The sequence below is a fragment of the Simochromis diagramma genome, unplaced genomic scaffold (assembly GCF_900408965.1).
Source record: "Simochromis diagramma unplaced genomic scaffold, fSimDia1.1 OVJJ01000585.1, whole genome shotgun sequence".
NCBI classification, from domain to species: Eukaryota; Metazoa; Chordata; class Actinopteri; order Cichliformes; family Cichlidae; genus Simochromis; species Simochromis diagramma.
This window is the reverse complement of record NW_024387398.1, coordinates 5,733,102-5,752,299: the sequence shown is the minus strand read 5'-3', so window position 1 is coordinate 5,752,299 and position 19,198 is coordinate 5,733,102. Positions and strand designations below refer to the sequence as shown.

General features: G+C 38.4%; 1 protein-coding gene across 3 annotated transcripts in view; it reads left to right on the top strand.

The window, feature by feature from the left end:
• The window catches only part of fstl5 (follistatin-like 5), a 198,425-nt gene that overhangs the window by 28,842 nt on the left and 150,385 nt on the right, over positions 1-19,198 (top strand). For all 3 annotated transcript variants that reach the window (XM_040010097.1, XM_040010096.1, XM_040010095.1), the window contains exons 2-3: positions 3,900-4,041; positions 11,052-11,082. In XM_040010097.1, the coding sequence (XP_039866031.1) occupies positions 3,900-4,041; positions 11,052-11,082 (173 nt within the window). The remainder of the gene's footprint in view (positions 1-3,899; positions 4,042-11,051; positions 11,083-19,198) is intronic.

The following is a 19,198-nucleotide window of genomic DNA, read 5'->3' as shown; positions in this document are numbered from 1 at the left end:
ATGCCGAAGTTATGATGGCAGCCTCTCGGGCATCCTGGGAAAAAGAATTGAGACTGTTTTTGTCTCTTGTGCTTTCAAGAGAAATAAACAAGAGGTGCAGCATTTACTCAAGATTGCATGTTTTCCCTCACATACTAAGACTTACAGTTGTAGATCACCCCTGCTGTGCCTGGGATATTTGGGGGATTTTGCTAAAAATATTTTGAGATTTGTTTATTTTTTTTATTTTTGAAAATGAGCTAAAATTCTTAATTTATTCTTAATTGGGTTTTTTTTTTTTCACATAAAACATATTGGTACATACCAAAGATGTTTTAGCCCTCCATCAAAAAAAAGAAAAAAAAAATTATGCCTGCCATTTAGAAAAATTTAGATTTAATTTACTCTAACTTAAATCAGAATTTTGTTTTGTTTTTAAGAAGAAAATGCAGAAACTGTGAGGTGAGGTAATAAAGATGCTTTACCTCGAGCTACATCCAGACAATCATTTTTATGTGCAGCGTTACACCCAGAGGCCCATTTTGAACCAAGACCAACCCACATTAATGTATTGTTGAGTAAGCTGAAAAATTTAGGCACATATAAATTACACAGTGAAAATTAATGAAATTCATCAGTTTATTATAAAGAATACAATAGGTTTTTAGTAATTTTATCTTTAAACTGATATTAATGATTTATACTTCAGAATTTCTTTGAACTTTCCTTTCTTTGAGGCTCATTTGTTGAGCACTGTTGCTTATAGGCATATAGGCAGGGAGTAGCCATTTTCCTGCATTGAGGGCATTGTCTTCATCCATCCATCCATCCATCCATCCATCTTCTGCTTATTAAATTGAGGTTCCAGTCATCCGTCTGCAACCATTATTCAATATCCTTTTTTCATTTCTCTAAGGGGTTAGTTTGTTCAAACGTATGGCTGTTTTGGAAGTTCTGCTTTTTTAATTTTAGCACACTGAACGTCTTTGAGTTATAATATTTTCCTCTCTGGTCCTCCTGTCCATTCGTGGGCAAGATACTGAATACTTAGTTACTCTTTCCCCTCAGGCCAGGTATATTAAAGGCTGCATAATTTATTTTTCATTTTCCCCAAAGAATTACAGAGTCTGCGATCTATTTGTATGTGGACAATCCCCTTTTTCTCTCAAGCTCAAGGTTTTCTTACCACCTGGCTCGTTGGCCAGGTCGGTCAGTATTATTCAGATGCCTCCTTTGAGCAAGCTCCAACTACTGTTTGGAGTGGAACTGATGGTGGTAGTCCTTATTCTGTTCTGGAGAGCTGCTGCAATTTGAAGGGCCAATCTAAGCAGAACCCACAGCAGGTGGAGAACCACTTCGTGTGCCACTATGTCGAGCTCACCAAAGCTGAACGGATTAAAAGGACATTGCCAACTGCAGGTTGGATGGATGAATGCATGGATGTGTACCCCATTCGTTTGGTACTCACTGGAGGCTGAACTGAACTGGAAGCTGAATATATTGTTCTTATAATTGCATTATTTTGAAATTAATTTAAAAAAAGGACACATGTGCTCCCCCACTTGTGTAATAGCTCAGCTGCTGTTATTGTTTGTGTGTGAATGGTCAAATCAACGCACTCATTGTAGTGATAGCGGCTTTAAAAGAAAATCAGGTTATTTTAATGAATTATAGGACAACACAGTTTTAAAACTGTCTGGAGCTCTAAGAAAGATTACTGATTATTCACTAGAAGGAGGACTGGAAAGGTGCTTGCTTATGCCGCAGTTGTGACTGATCATAATGAGTTTAATGTCTCTGAGGAACTGTGCTGTATGGTGCAGTTAAACTTCTTAAAACTGTGCATATGTTTTTGTCTCTGACACAGCACTGTGCAAAAGCTGGTCCATTAATAACCCATTTAACACTGGGATACCGGAAAGAAGTTGATTGATTGTGCTAGCAAATATGGTAATCCACCTAGTGTGGCATAAAGACTGTGTTAGCGGAGAAGTGGAGCAGCAGCTGCTGCAGGCAGGGTTCCTACCTGGATCTGGAGAGTTACGACGCACAGAGAATGAATATGAATATGATCGCATTAAAAAAGTGAGTGCGACTATTAATGCCCTATAGCATAAAAGGACCATAATATGTCCGCAGGGGGTTAGTAAGGCTGTTGATCATTACCAACATTTTAACAATTATTTTTCAGGTTCATAGATCTTTTGAATTTCTAGACTCATTGTTCCGAACAAAACCTCCTACTCGATTATCGAGGCACTTTGAATGTCCCTCACTACTGCACTGACACACACTGAGGTAGAAGACCTGGCACGACATTTCATTTACAGAGGCTTAAGCTTTGTTCACAAGGTAGCCACACTAAAGACCAAGGCTTTAACATACAGGATTATATGAATATGTTGTCTAGAAGTTTTTTGTTTGTAGTTAGACAAGTCTCTGTTTGGGGCGGGAGTGGGGTGGGGGGCAGGTATATATCAAACCTTGAAAAGAACTGGCTTGGTTAGTAGGGGCGCTGGCGATGGGTGTAATTTGTGTAGGAGGATTCAAGGCTGTTTCAGAGTTCGATAAAGAACATTGATCTTTTTTTCTTCTAAAGGCCAATGAAACAAAAAGTCTGAAAAATCCACCAGAGAATTACAGTATACAACACAGCTGTTGAAAATATTTTTAATTAAATGTGTTTTCCACCAAAAGACCAAGTTCTTTATATCTCCTCCACATGACAAAAAAAAAGTAGGTTTGAAATAAAAGTAAGTAATTTCAAAGCAGAAATCCTGCAGGCATCAGGCAACAGAGGAAGGCTCTAGAAGACATGTAAAATCACAAAAATAAAGTTTCAGTATCTCCTCTCTGTCCGGCACATCACAGTGACACACTGCTCTGCTGGTGCAACCTGCTGACCTCCAGTGAAAAGCGCGTGGACCCGCAGAGCTGCCACAGCAGCACCATTGTTGTCTGACTTAGTGTCAGCCCCAAAGAACAAGGAAGCGGGGTCACCATCCTGCTGTCACTCATCTCCCTTCACTGGAGAATGGTTTTGGATGTCTTAGAAAGTGCAGCTCAGTGTTTGACTGTGAAAAAAAACAAGTCAAGTCTTGTCAGATTTATTTATAAAGTGCTTCTGATGGAGGAGATCTTTGCAGTGAGGTGCATAAAAAACTTGAGGGTGTAAATGCAGATAAAGATGAGGGATAAAAATATGAAGGAACAAATGCACTGCAGGTTTCAACATAACAGTTGTTTAGCGTGTAAGGCGTGTAAGGCGGTATAAGAGGAGTGGTTAACGTATCGTCTTCTCTGGGGATGTCCTGTGCCTTGCTACTTGCTCGAACCTATCTGTTTCACTGACACAGACATTTCCACAGGGCTTGTTTTTTCTTTTTCCCCCCTCCTTTCCTCCACAAGTGTGATTTTGTTTAATTCATGTCATGCAAAGGTCAAACTTGTTTTCACACAGTCCAATGAATAATTGAAAATGCAGTCGAATTGGAGGTGAAAAGTGAATATTCTCACTTTTTAAAAAAATATATTTCCAGGCTGCATCTGTGCAAAGCTGTGAGGAATCTGTTTTAAGATGTAATCTCTCCACTTCATCACAGTTGCTTGACTTAGACACTCAGCCTAATTAATCCAAAGCCCTCACTTTAATTGCCTTAATATATTGGCTCTTTGTCTTCTTTATCTTGATTTTCTCATGACGTCTATTTCCCCGTAATTGATTTGAAAGGAGATCTAATCTCCCTGCCGAGTGTGGGCCACGTATTGATAGCTTTAGTTTAAATCAGCGACAGTTTTGCGGTTCTCATTGTCTTCACTAATTATTGTGGGCTTGATGTATTGTCTTGGCCAACCAGTATTGAACCTGCAGAGTGTTGGAGGAGAGTACGCATTCACCATTCTTGTTTGGTTTTTGACAGGAAAAGACCAATGAAGACGACCAGATGGTGGTCTGCTGCGATTTTGCTGTTGGGGCTCGCTGCGCTTGGCACCAACGGGAGACCCAGCAAGGAGGGATATGGGTCACCGCCCTATCGACCAGTCGTGAGATTTCGACACAAGGTATTGATTGCCTTTCTGTTTTTGCATGCTGTCCGTAACAGGTCTGTGTGCTTTGGCCAAGTATGAAGCTCATTACACCGGCACCGTCTTCCTACATCATATGACTCTCCTGCGGTTGTTGTTTTTCTGCCCACTTGATGAATCATTATCCCTCCCTCTGAGCCAGAAGACTGTCATTTCAAAAACAACATCAGATTAATGTGAGGAACAGATGAGCAAAGATGAAGACGAGCTTTGAAAGAAGATGTTGGCGTGGCATTTTAGCTGAGTGTTTTAAGTAAAAGATGTAATTGAACGCTTATTGACTTAGTAATAGAGGGCAGGCCCCAAAAGCAAATTCCGCCGCTTTTATTAATTTCTTGCTACATCTTAAGGAACAAGATATTTTTTTAAAAAGTTTCTAAAATAAGTAGCATGCTCATTTTTTCTCGTCTGATCCAGTTACAAAACACAGCAGGCATGGATCAATTAGAACCAGACTAGGAAAGAAATTGACTGTTTTGGCAGATGGAGAGTTGAGGGAAACAAATTGTTTTGTCAAGAGGCATTAGTCAGATTGTGGTCCTTCAGTACTCATTTCCCCTAAGCCCCCTTTTTGCAATTATGTTTGCTAGTAAACACTTCTTTCAGTCCAGTCCACGATAAGAATTAGCAGTGATAACAATAGGAGAAAAAAGTTGTTTTCCTTTGTGGGTTTTTTTTGTTTTACTTTAAGAAAATCTCTTGTCTCCCGGCTACATTTCATGTTTGTTTATGTCGGTCTGTTACAATCACGTCTGTGTGGAATGAATGGCAAAGACAGTGGTACTAAAGGGCGGGTAGGGTGAGAGGTAGTTAGAAAGAGAGGGAGTCAGAGTGAACAGATGGTAGGAACGTCATTGCGCTGTATCATAGTTGAGTGGGGAGCTGGAAGCGATGCAAAGCTGTTGAATCGACGCAATGGTCAAAATCACTTTGACCTTTGAAGAACATTTATTCACAGCGATGCTTTCTAAACATGTAGACTACAAATATCAGCTATTTGGGACTTGTGATTCTTTCTAGCAACATCTAATCTGAAAATTGAGTATTTTAAGAAAGTGAAGCGATTTAAACTTCAATACCCAAACATCTTGTAATATGGTGCCAATAAACTGCAGAGATAGCACTCTGCCAGACTGCAGTGCTTTATACCAAAGGGAGGCGCAGCAAATGATCCATCATCCACCTCTGCATGGACAGGGATGGATTCCATCTAACACGACCTGGCAACTTTAAAAAAAATCCCCCCAAAAAACGTACCTCTCTAGCGAGTTATATGATTTGTATCTTTCCATATCCTACATATCCGAGGATGAGGCAGAGCAAGAAGAACTAGTTTCCAGGAAAGCAGTGTTTCACAGTTTCATGTTGTAAAGAGGAAGTCGGAAGATGTAATGTCTTTTTCTTTAGCTTGTATTTACACTTGGGAAGGAAGGATTTCAGGGATAGGTGGTGATTTTTGAACTGAATTCACAGACTCATTGTTAAGAACAAAAATATCAACAAGTAGGCAGAGTGGCTTCCAGGCACCTAAATCTATAAGATTTACATTTGAGGGCTTGATAAGATGCTTATTTTATGCACTAGTTACATTTGGAATAAAATGAAAAAAATAAAAATATTGTCTAATCCATTCCTCTTTTTGCAGCGAATGTAAAATCCAAAAGTGGAGCTTACTTCTATCTGGGCCTGTGAATAATCCAGAGTTACCTCATCTTACCTTGGGAATGGCTTGATGCTGTTTCATTTTAAAAACATAATTTTTCAGTTTGAGTGGAGGAAACAAAAATACACTCTGTTAAGATGCATTTAATCTGCTGGAGTTCAATCCAACAGTGCCACTGGGCTGTTTTTGTTTTTTTTTGACAACATTGGATAATAAAGGAGAGAGACAGGAAGGAAAGGGAAGAAGGAATGACGCCAACAAAGGGCTCAGGGTGGAGAGCAACCCAGAGCACTGCAGTAAGAATTAATCTATGTACATAGTGATCTAGCTCTACCTCAACACTTCCATTAATTCTGATAAAACAATATGCAAACAACAAATTTCTTTGCCTTGTTGGAAATTTGTTTCTTTCCTAGTTTTGGCTAAAAAAAAAAAGAGTTACACATGTCATAAGCAGATAATAAATCAGTGGTAAACACTTCCTTTAAATATTAAGAAATGTTAATGTAAGTAATAAAATGCAAGTGTTTCAGTGATATCTAGTTGTAATGAATATGACCCTTTTCACTTGTAGTGTCTCTTTAATCTCTCCACTGCAACACAGTCCAGTATTTCTACTTTCCCATTACTCTCTCTTGTACTGAAGAGAGTGTACTTTCCAATGTTTTGCAGCACCATGTGAATAAGGCAGACATATTTTCTTTAAGTACTTTTAATCTAACCACCAGTACATTTTGAAGCTGCATGGTGCTTTTTTCTTTATTGTATTCAGCAGTACATTATCTCTTATTGAAACTAACTGGTTTAGACTTTGTCTCTTTTCGCTAGTGTGGTTTGGAACTGCAGTGACTTTAATAATTAAGGTAATGTATACCCACATGTAGCGGAAATCTGACGAGAAGCCACAAAAATGATATATGTGCTTTTCCACTCCAGTGAAATTAATGTGCCAGGCGCTGTGATTACATCTCAGAGGAATGTCATTACAGCATCTGCATACCATTACAATTCGTCTTGCGAGAGGACAGAGGTAAACTGCGCTCATCTATCTGCCTGTCAAATGAGACTGTGGAAATTTACAGCCCTTTGGTGGAAAAAAAGCCAAAAGTAAGCCCTTTTTCAAATTATGTCATTGGCCTTTTTGTTGCTTAGAGAATTTCTAAGCTCTTGTCTGGACTGCAGAGAGACTCGGGTCATGCTCTTGTCAATAAAGCTGAGCGAGCTGTGTTAACAGTTGTTTCAAAGTGAATTATTGTGGAGAAGTAATATCAAGTTGAAAAACATAGTCGGCTCAAAATAAAAGTACAGTTTAAAAGTAGATGATAAAGTCAATGAGATAAAATAACAAATAAACTAAAGCTCTAGCAGTGAAATATAGGGATGGAAAATAGCGAACTGTGCTTTGCTTCAAGCTGGGAAGGTTAATGCGATGTCTTTTCCTGTGCTTCGAAGGACAGCATTTGGCTTGGGTAACGTGATCGGACACAACCTTATAAGCTTTCCTCACAAAGAGTTCAGTCACCACGTGGTCATAAACAGCTGGTCACGTGTTCTACTCCCATGTGTAATTCCCATGGCATTGTTTCAGAAATTCACTGTGAAATCCTTTACATGGGGTCAGGTATAGGACACGGATCCCTGCCTGTAGTTATTATGGGTTTTATTGCATACGCCATTTAAAGTGGTGGTTGTTGCTACTCTTAATCTCCTGATACTTTGAGATCTTTCAGCCAAGGTCTTACATGAAGAGTTTAATTGTAAGAATGATGGAGGGCTCAGTGTGCAATTTGTGAAAATCACGTAGAAGTGCCAGGCTTGCTCAGCATGAGGGACTACAGCAATTTCTGTGAGTTTTTGTCGCTTTGACATCAAGCTGTTATGTCAGGACAAACAAAATGGAAGCAAGGACAACTGTGTGTGCAAAGCCCCATCCATCCGGCACTGGCTTGGCCACATGGCAAATCTAGATTAACAGGGGATAAGCAGAGCGAGAGAGAGAGGGAGAGAGGGAGTGGGGGTGGTGGGCAAATTAGATTGAGATAAAGAGACGGGGAATGGGAGGAACAACAAGATTGAACAGCAAAATTCACAAGAAACAGCTTGTTGTACAGTAGCGTCAGTTAAAGCTGCAACAGGCAACATTTGGCCTAAACGTGACTTCTGTCAGTATTATTTCCCCCTTCGTCTTCCTCCTCCTCCCTCTCCTCCTCAGCTGGTCAGTTTGAGCCCCAACCCTTGTCACTCATCTTGATGAGCTGTCTGCTTTCAAATGGCAGCCAGCCCGAAACTGAGGTAACCAGCTTTTGTATCGTCTCCGCAGGGGCCGAAAAGGCAGAGATGCTGTACGGAGCCAGTCTACTTGAACAATAACAATGTGTTGACCTGTGGTTTTCAAAGTCTTTCTGCTACATGGTTATTTTCCCTGTTCTTTTGGTTTATTTATTAATAGTTGTTACTTGTCAACATGATGAGTCTTAGCAATACAACTACTGGCCTCACCATCCTTTGTCAGAAACAGTTTGAACACAGCTACCCACAGACAATTATAAACGGATAAACCATGAAAAGACAGCAACGGTGTTATGATGCAAAGAGGCTAAATTACACATTTGTTTTCTTGAACTTCTTGACTGTGTGAAGCATTTGTTGGAAATTTAAGTATTTATTTGTCTGGGCATGCTGTTGCAGATACAGATACTGTGCATAATTCTAGCAAGGTACAGGTGCTGGATCTGTGCATTACATTACATTACAGCATATTAAGGAAAAAGAATGACTCTCAATTCATGGAATTTAAAATAATCTACTGGAATATGCACATGTCTGTTTTTGTTCACCTGTGTACATTGTTGTTGGATGACCTTACATCAGCCCCGGCAAAAATTGGATTCAGCTCTGTTGTTTTGTCACTCTTCTCTATTGGTCAAACAAATAAACCAGTCTTGCTCATAAGGAATAGTACTGCGTACCATATTCTGGTCACTTGTCATACTGGTATGTTGCAATTTGTTGTCATATGTTTCCAGATGGAGTGTATTTGGAAGTTGGTGGTCTGGAGAAGTGAGGTTTGTGAGATCTGAAGCGGGAGAAAGAAAAGACAAGGGGGAGGTGTTGCTGGTGGAGTGAGGAGGGTTGAGAGACAGTGAGAAACACAAAAAGGGGAGAAAGAGAGATAGATGTAGGCGGTCAGCCAGCTAGCTGTGACAGGAGCAGATGAAGCACGAGTTGTACAGCTGGGTGCTTCACTGTCCCCGGAGTCTCGGGGCAGAAGAGACAGGCCTGCCAGTGGCTCAGGAGAAATCACTCTCTTCAAACGAATGAAGTGTGAACATTGTCTGCTATATGCAAATAAGCCCTATTTGATATCTTCCCTACCTGTAGTGCAATTCTAAATGTCAGCTCCTCTAGTGTGTGTGTAGGTGTGTGTCTGTTTGGTGGGAGGGTTATACAAAGAATGTCAGAGAGCCACAGGTGTTTTCTCTGATTTGTATCTGATGGTCAGCAGTGTTTCCTGAAACATCCGGAAAGATGATGAGCAGAGAAAGCTGTTACCACATCACAATGTTTAACCTGAGCTTTAGTGATTGCTGGGTGATGTGCCTGCGCATCGAAGAAACCACGTGATGGATTTTCCGTATAATGTCATAGCCACATTGGGGACTGTCAGAGTTATGTATTCATCCTCAACTTTCACAAAGAGAAGGCTGACATTTGTGGTATATCTTGAAGACCATTGTCATTAGGAACACATGGATTGCAAATTCTGGAAACATACCAGGGTAAAATCAAACTTGGACCCACTGCTAGCGCTTTGTAATAAACATGGTAAAGAAACTGTGCAGTTAATAGTAACCACTAAACACTAAGTTAATAATTTTTGGTAATTACTGGTACAGTTACATGTGTTATGTGTTCCTATTGATAATTATACATTAATATTTTGTCATTATAATTAAGAACTAAGAAAATGTAATTGTTTTTCACACTTTTATGTATGTGTTTATTATTTTTTAATAAAAATCAGTTAACCTTTTTAGATATTGTTTACAATAAATCACTATATCAATATTTATTAGATTATCAATCATGTGGATGTTCTTTTGTGTGGGGTAGGGATTTCATTAACAGCAGGGCTCAGTATGTACAGACCCAGTATAGTCTAAATAAAAATATGACAATGTCAAATGTATACACATGGTACCCAGGAAGCAAGATAAGCTGTGCTACTCCTTCAGTCAGAATTGATATTTAAAGTCACATCTCTTGGATATGCTTACCCATATATCTTTAAAACACATTAAATGCATAATATCCTGTTTTTTAATTGACAGGTAATTAATAGCGCATTAGGAAGAAAATGCACAGTAGGTCGATTTCTGTGCAAACTGAGAAAATGGGTAAACTGCTGTTTTCTTCATGCATTCAGGGACCACAGTTCATTATTGACTGTAGACCCGTTGCATAATGCATCTTCCTCATAACGCCACCCAGCTCGAGCTGCTAGAAAGAGAATCTGATTTTTCTGTACAAGAACGAGAAGGATGAGCTATGCAGATTTCACTGTAGAGAAATCAAATATTTATGCCTCTTTCTTTCGCATTCATGGTTTCTGGAGAGCAGTTACTTAGAATAGTAGTCCTGATAGCAGCATTTTCTACAACTATGCTCAATAAGCATGCAAATCTGTTAAAGCGCGGCTACTCAGAAGGTCCTAGTTGTTTGCTCTTTGGTATATTTGTAATATGTTTTTTCTTTTTCTTTTTCTTTTTTTACTGCATATTTTTTTCTGTTACACTACATTTATACATTTATTTGTCAATTGAAGAAGCATCTGGACTACTAATTTGGTTAACTTGTTCAAAAAAGAAAGTTAAAACACTTGGATACGATGATCTAAATAGATGTAAATAGATATCAGAAGCTAAAGAAACATATCTAATGACTAAAAGCAAGAAGAAGTCAATAATATGTATTAAATAATATGTAAGTAAATAAAATCTCAGAGCTTAAGGTTTGTCCGTTATCCGTGTAAGTGAGTCAAATTGCCGTGTAAAGGTACACTGTTGTTTGGGTTGTTTATGCAATATTATTTGATATTCAGACATTCAGAGTTCTTGCATTCAGAATGAAGTCCTTAGGCTTTGTGTGATGATTGCATTGAGATGTGAAACACCATTTTCCAGAAGAATGTTAATATACTGAATGGACTACAGAATGTCATTCATCTAATACAAGGACATGTAACTGCACTCATTTACCTTAATGTTGGTAGGTTTTGATCTCATAGATCTTATCTCTGTTTTCTTTTTTGCTTTTCCAACAGGATGGCGTTCCAGAGAACCTGAGAATAAAAGGTGAGTTTCTGCCTTTGATTCCTCCTTCTTCCTCCTTCCTTCCTGTATGTCAACATGTTGTGTACAAGGGGAGGGGTTGTTGAAGCTACAGCATAAGTGAAGCACTTTTGCTTTTTTGTAGTATAAAATATTTATGTAGCCTTTTTTTTAAACTAAAAGACAAAAAAAGAGCACATTTGATCAAAAACACCACAATAAGAAACCTACTGGGAGCATAACACTCTCTCATCTCCTCTTTCTAAAATTTTATCTCCTACACCAAAAAGATTTCATGCAATGGTCACATTCTTGTACAAAGCTTGACTTTTCACTTATCAAGATATATTTAAACCCTAAATGAATATTTTATGTTACTAAACTAAAATATAGAGTAGCCAGCAGCCATTAAATAACAAAACTATCATCAGACACCAAACTGATAAAAGTCGTCGTTCTGTACGCAAACAGGAAAGACGAAAATCCAAAGACAACAGCAATTAAAAAGTTCTGTTTGGATTCCTTCAAAAACTGAAATTATCAGGTCCATGTGCAAGAAATCTGGTTGGTATTTTTTTGCTTGAAATGCCTGTGTCTAATTGTAATACTATGAATTGTGACTAAGCTTGTACAAATGTTGAAAAAAAAGAGTAGACCTCAACCTAAACTTCGTCAGCTGCATGAAAACATGTTTTCAAGTTTTTGTTTGGAGACATTTTGCAGACCCTCCGCCAACATGTTTTGTATCTGCTCAAAATAGTTTTTTTTCACCAGTATATAGAGGGTTTTTTCACATTATACTATAGACATTTTTCACTCATTTAACCTCCTGCAATGCCAGGAGAATTAGGTCTGAGGTTACCTTTTCACACATGTAGCACATAAAAAGGATAGTCCACAAATGTATATAGTCAGGAAGGGTTTAGGGAAGCGGTGGTGTGGTGTGGTGAGTAGTAAATACAAGGAAGGGAATGCAGATCAAAGGGTAGCTAAGATGACTGTTTGAATCAGACATGTTACATACAGCTCAGCTGAGTAATATCTATAAAAGTTCAGTGCTGCATTGCATGCTTGAAAGCAGCTTAAGTGAGCACTAAATGGTTATACCCTTCAGCATCTATAATGGGAGGTTTTCTCATACTTTACTTTCAGCTGGGTGTTTTTGTGCAATGAGATATGTTACTCTTGATATGCTCAGTCCATGAAAGTGATTGAATTATATTTCCATAACAAGGAGCCGTGTGAACAAGTTAAAAATGCAGCGCAGAGTTTTCAATAAGCCATTTATCTTTAACACCAAATGCAGTCGTTCTCAGCTTTAACAAAAAAATTTGTGCCGTGAAGGTCCAGCAACCTAAAAAAAGTTGGATAACCTTAACTTTAAATGTAATTTTTTTTTAAATGTACTCAGGACACACACACAGTATATTAACCAGTTATTGCATCGATAATGTTCATTTGAGTTTAATGTGTGGCTCTGTTCATTTGCTCCTCCAACCCCCCCAACACTTACCATTGTGCAGTCTTTACATAGTCTACACTATAATATCTTTATCTTTATTTATGCTCATTTATGGTGGACTGTGACAAAGTTGAAAACTTTTCTCTTGGTCAGACAAATCGAAATTTGAAATTCTCTTTGGAAAAACATGCATGTTGCATTCTCAAGACCAACGAGGAGAGGAACCATCCAGGTTGTTATCAGTGCTAACTTAAAAAACCTGCATCTCTGATGGGATGGAGGTGCAACCTGTACATATTGCATTCTGTTTTTACGTACATTTTCCACCGTGTCCCAACCTTTTTTGGAACTGGGTTTCTATAAAATGGTAGGAGATAACTGATAGTTGCAGCAGTAGTTGGCACTATTATCTCCAACCAGCTTCAACTACCTCTGTGGATCTGGACAGTGGTGATGCATTAATGCACCACGCTCTTCTTGCTGGTTGACAGATACATCTCATCTGTCAACCCGTCACCTTTCTAATGTCTTCTCTTTCTCCTCTAAACAAGAGTCAATGTCAGGCAAAAGGTGGTCCTGCTGCCCAACATGCCTGCCACTAAGTGTTTGAAAGGGGTGCTAAATGGACGTCTCCCCATTTTTCCTTGCCAGGGAAGGTCGAAGCAGTAATTGTAGAGGGTGCATTACCATAAAGGGCGGCCCCAGCTGTCTGCTGTGATTCACTTTAATGCACCATGTTCTGTAAGCCGAGAGGGGAGCTCTCACTTTGGCCAGTTTTCAGCAAACTCATTTCCAGCCGCGATAACGAGAAGGCAAGCAAACTGTAGGGAAAATCATAAATTATTCAAGTATCACCATGTACTTTGGAGCCTTCTCGTTATTGTGAAACTGAGGTTGATTTAGCATTAAAAGGCCCAGTTTTAGAAGCTACGTCAAAATTAACGGATTGAATAGACATCTAGCAAGTCAAGATCAGAATAAAAGTCCCCCCCACCAAATTTAGTTTATAAAGCTGTTGTGGTTTCATGTCACTTGGTCAACTTTGAGGTAACCAGCAATCACATACATTTATTAGTTTTAAGATGTAGCTACAGGGCAGACATCTGGAGCAGGGCACTTACGTAATTAATGTTTCCTTCACAAATATAACTTGATATTTCTTACTTTAATTAACAGAAGCCACACCGACTTTTCCTGTATACTAAAACAGATGAAAAAGTGTGTTTATTATTCAGCTTTACCCTCACACAAAATAAATATGCTAGAGTAGAGTATTTTAAAGATGCCACTGTTTATCTCTGGGTTTTCTACAGATCCACTAAAATACAACAACAAAGTCTAATATTATCCACAAACGTGGTTATAACAGGAAAAACCCCATGCTTTTTAATTGTGACTCTTTAATGTGTTGTACTGATTGATGTTGTTCTAATACATAAAGTCATGGTAATGCACAGTAAATCTGACAAATTGTAATGTATAGAAAATATGTTGAATATAATCATAAGAATGAGAAAAAAATACAGATCCAGAAGTTGAATTTGACTTTTTTTTGCAGTTGTAGCTTTTATCTTAAAAACCGAACAGTTTGGTGTAGGTATACCAGTAGAAGCTCTAAATAGTGCAAATAGTTAAAGCACAGATCAAAGTGGTAAAAGTGTCTTCAAAATCCTTGGTTTGTCTGAGCAACAGTCCAAAATACAAGACTTTACTGTCATGTGCGATAAAGAAATTGTCAAATATTGCTGTAGATATTATTGCACTGATGAACAGCTTTTCTCTCATAGTTTATATCAGTAACTACTACGTTACTGATATAAACTGATATTTTAAAAAATGTCCAAAATGTATTATACAATCTCATCATTGTTCAATATGAATTCTCATTTTTTGATTTTAAGAAGAATTATAAAGGTGCAAGAATCCTATTTTAAAATGCTTTCCCCCTCAGTTTCACAACTAGTTTTGTTGTGTGGTTTATTGAGAAATTCTCTCTGTCTTTTTCCATGTTCATACATACTTGAATGTGTTCTCTTGTCTGAGACTGTTATATTTTTTTACCCTGTGATATACTGGCGACCTGTCCAGCCCTGAACAAGATGAGCAGTTTGTGAAATGGATGGATGAAAATTACATTCCTGCATTTACTGTGGATGCCAAAACAACACAAAAAAAATCATAGATGGAATGAATGAAGCGCCTTATAAACTTGAACTGAATGTCAGCAAGGAAGAGACAAATGCCAAACGTATTCCAGGATGCTCGGTAATTGGAGTCCCAGAACGAGCACATACCACACTAAGCGAGCTTGTTATGCATACTACAGGAAGACCTTGGGCTGCTGGTGAAATGCAATTTTACAAAATAAATGGGCTGATTTAGTCATATGAAAAATCTGATTGAGCTTTTTAAGATTGTCTTCCCATTCTCATTACATGTAAGAAATGTCATTGGTAGCAGCACTATTAAGATTAATGACTTTTGCTGGTGTAGTGTATAAACAAGACACAGTAAAACAAACTTGCTGGTGTTCAGAGAACCTTGTTTTATTTAGCCAACCATTGATTTTCTTTCATATTAAGATGTATGATTCCGATATTAAAAAGCTTGGTCAGAGAGAGGGGAATAATGTTTTGCATTGGGGTATTTTTTTTCTCGAGATTTGCCACCTAACACATCCCAAAGTGTCCTTGGGAAAGTTGCTTAACTCAAGTTGCCCCACATGGTGAACAGAGTGCTCGTCAGAATGAGAATGAGAACCTCTAAGATTAAATTTACAGCATGACTAATAAAGGAGTTTTAAAACTAATACAAATATTTGGTGATATAAAAACCTAATATTCTGTTATGTTAGCCAATTTTTTTCTTCCCTCCCTTCTGGCACAAAAACATAAATGGATTTTCCTGAAATTGGTTATGTGTTGTTATTTATTAATTTACTTGTTTATGCTCTGCCCCGACTGTAATTCTCACTTAGTGTTTCCTAATAAGTTTAGGGTTACAATTTGTAGTTTCAAACTAGGTTTACTGTAGTATAGGCTGGGGAAATGGTCACAACATCAAATATTTATTACATTTTTTAGTCCTGTACAGATTCTCGATCCACATCCTTACCCTTACCTGTGGTCATGAGCTTTGGGTAGTGATTGAAGAAAGATTGTGGATTCAAGCAGGAGAAATGAACTTTCTCTGATTGGAGGCTTGTCACTTCCTTCGATTCAGTCATTTGGGAGAGCGTCAGTGTAGAGTGGAGTTGCTTCTCCATTTTGAAAGGACCCAGCTGAGATGGTTAGGGCAACTGACAAGGATGCCTCCTGGGCACCTCCTGCGGGAGGTGTTCTGGTCATGTCATACAGGGATTAGGCCCTGGGGTAGACACAGGACACATATCACTCGACTGGCTCGGGAACATCTCTGTGTTCCCACAGGTGAGCTCGGGGAGGTGCCTGGGGAGAGGGAGGTCTAGGTTTCTCTGCTTAGGTTGTTGCCCATGCAACCTGGCCCACCAGATAAGTAGAAGAAAATGGATAGATGGATGACTGACAGACGGACACAATCAACACCCCTTAGGTATTCAGCTGTGTTGAACACTCCGTTACATGTGCTCAAACACACAAAACAAAATACAGGTCAGTATTGATCTAGTTATAGTGAGCACATCCTAGGTTTAGAACCTGTATTCTCACTTGGCACCATAGCCTTGTTCTGTGAGGAAAGCTTTGGAGTTCAGTTGAATCAAACCCAGGCCCACCGGTTAATTATAAATGCATTTTAAAGCAACTATGAATATCTATGAATGTATATCATGAATATCTCTCCAGTGCTTTTCTGTTATTCACATTAATTTTACACGAGTAGTCACCAGTAGTCCAATATAAACAACCACACTTTTGTGCTTTACTTTGTATAGTTATTGCTACTTACTTGATGTATATAAACACAAAAATCAAATAATAAAAAACCAATCATGTAATACCATTGAAGTTTAGCAGATGAGTCAAATCTTATACCTGCAGAAAATGTGTTGATTTATGTATTTTTGTTGAGTGAACAGGTGAAGTGCTGACGTGCGAATTTGGCTGCTGATGAAAGATTTCCTTACAGACGTGGACTATTCCTATTAGTATGTTACAGCCTTTCAGATTTGAACTCTGCACAAGAGCAAACATCTTGTTTTGTTTCCTGGCACAAATGTTTATGTTCTTCTAATCTATGTCGTCTCGCGTAATTTATTCATTTGTATGCATGGCAACTGCCTACTGCTTACTCCTACCAAACCCGAGCCCATAGCAGTACATTTGAATAATTCAAAAGCTGCAAACACCAAGCTCTAAATTGTATATTAATTCTAAAATTACACACCACCCCCTGGGACTGGGTTACACTTTTAATAACTCGTCACAGCTGTACTGAGGAGAGGTGAATGCTGCGTTCCTCTGCACCTTTCTCAGACAGAATTATTGGAAGACTCCCTGTTGTTCCATCTAGCGTCACTGTTTTGCCACAATTTAATTTGTAATGGCTTTCATACAGTAAGTCTTAATCAAGTTATTGTAGATTCATGAAGTGCTGTCTTTTCCTGGGCAGGGAAGGAAGCAGTTTTAAAGAGATGCTATGGGACTACACTGCACCATCTGCTTATGAGCACCCCAGTCAGTCTTAGATGAGTGGCTGGGTTTAAAAAAACAGAAAAAAGGCCCTATAGGATTTGCCTTTTGAATCCCCGCAGGACCTTGTGGCTAGCTTTACAGGCCACTTATGCTCCTTGACCCACTAAGCCATTAGAGGACACTTGTGTCTGCCCTAAATACTGTATGGTACAACACTTTCACCTTCTCAGGGGAAAAAGCCAGCTGTACCTTGCTTGGTCACGTTGCACTTCAGAAAGCGTTAGACTGTGTTTGCACTGGAAGTCTTCATGCTCTGTTTTAAATTGATGCCCATGCTTTTTTGTTTCTCTTACTGGATGACTGTCCAGATCCTTCAATATAGCCCATAGACTGTCTGATAGCAATATGACCTTAAAGGCACAGGTGAAACACTCATCAAAAAAAAATGCATGATATTACATGTGGAGATCTTTTATTCAGTTCTTTTTTAGGCTCATCATCCTACTATAAAAAAACAACTTTAAGGGTGTCTGAAATGGAAAACCATAAGCCATGTACAATATCCTATAGAACCAGTGACGTAGCTAATGAGCCTGTGTTTATAGTCTTAACAAGCTGAGGCCTGATATCCTCACATTTATCTTTACAAATACACTGAATTTATATGAATTATAGTACTATAGCAGCCAAGGGATAAAAACATGAAACATGAATAAGGAATCCTTTTTAAAATTTGTATAACACAAAGCCAAACACTGCGGTTCATCTAATGGCCGCCTAAGTCAGTTCCTGTAGAGTCCCAGCTGTTTCTGATCGTTGCAACAAATTTTCCCTGTCATGACAACGACTGCATTAAAAACAAATAAAACAATAAATGACTGCCTTCGGTGCCAGGTGGATGCCAACAATTGCACTCCTAGTTGACTGTACGACTTTACCTCTGCCAATTTAAGTCACTAATTTGGACCTCTTGGCCTTTTTGAAGATTTTAATGCAGTTAACTGACAAATATAATGGATTGCTGTTTGGCTAATTGTACTAACAGCCTGGCCCTGAAGTCTGTGCTTAAGATTTGGCGACTGAAACTTTTGTTTTATTAATATAACTTTGTGTCTTTGTGATGCTACCTTACTTAGCTTTCTAGTGTTGTTAGCTGATAATTTTATCCTCACAATGGCTTCAGAATATTGTGACGGAAATGGCAAAAATACTAAAATCAAGGCTTTAAATACAAGTTTCCAAACAATGTGTAATGTCATAATGGGTATGTTGTTCTGTTGTATACAGTCTGTATTAAATACTCCGAGGAATGGTGTTTATAGCAGCTGAGTAACAATTATCCCTGTCCTTCTAATCTTTAGTAACACCACCTCTGGCATTACGTGTAATACAAAATAACTGTAATATGGTCATTTGAAGGCTTATCACTGTACAGTTGTTTCTATTAAGCAGGACTTTGTAAAGACTATGTAAAGTTATGGTGGCATTTGACTTGATTATCCTATTATAAACCAGTCAAAGTATTTTGTATGCCGCAGAGTGCTTAACATCAGATGGGGTCATTGTTTTGTTTGATTGGCCAGGGCTGCTGAAGTTATATTGAATAATTTTTCTGGGCATGTCTGGCCTCCTGTGCCTCCTTGGGGTCAGGACTCCTGCTACCCCAGTGTAGACATGTCAGTGAAATGAATGGGGAAGCTGCATTTTTTTGTCACATTAATTTTGCTGTCCTGACCCTTGACAACAAAGATGGCAGAAAAGGCTAAAAAGCATCAAACAAGCTATAGCACAAGCATTTAGAGGGTGGGCTTACCAACACTGTTAAACCAACACACACACAATCCACGATTAAAAAAAAAAACCACACTAAAGCAAATTTAATAATTTAACAATATTGTTTTGTTTTATTTGATAAGCTGTATTTTTGTGGGCAAAAGCAACAACACTAAAATTGACCATTTATTTTAGACCTACATGTAAAAAAACAAAAGACAAAATAAAAAACTAACCAAAAAAAACCCCTCAAAAAACAAACTGGTGAAAAAAACAAAAATCAAACCACAGCATT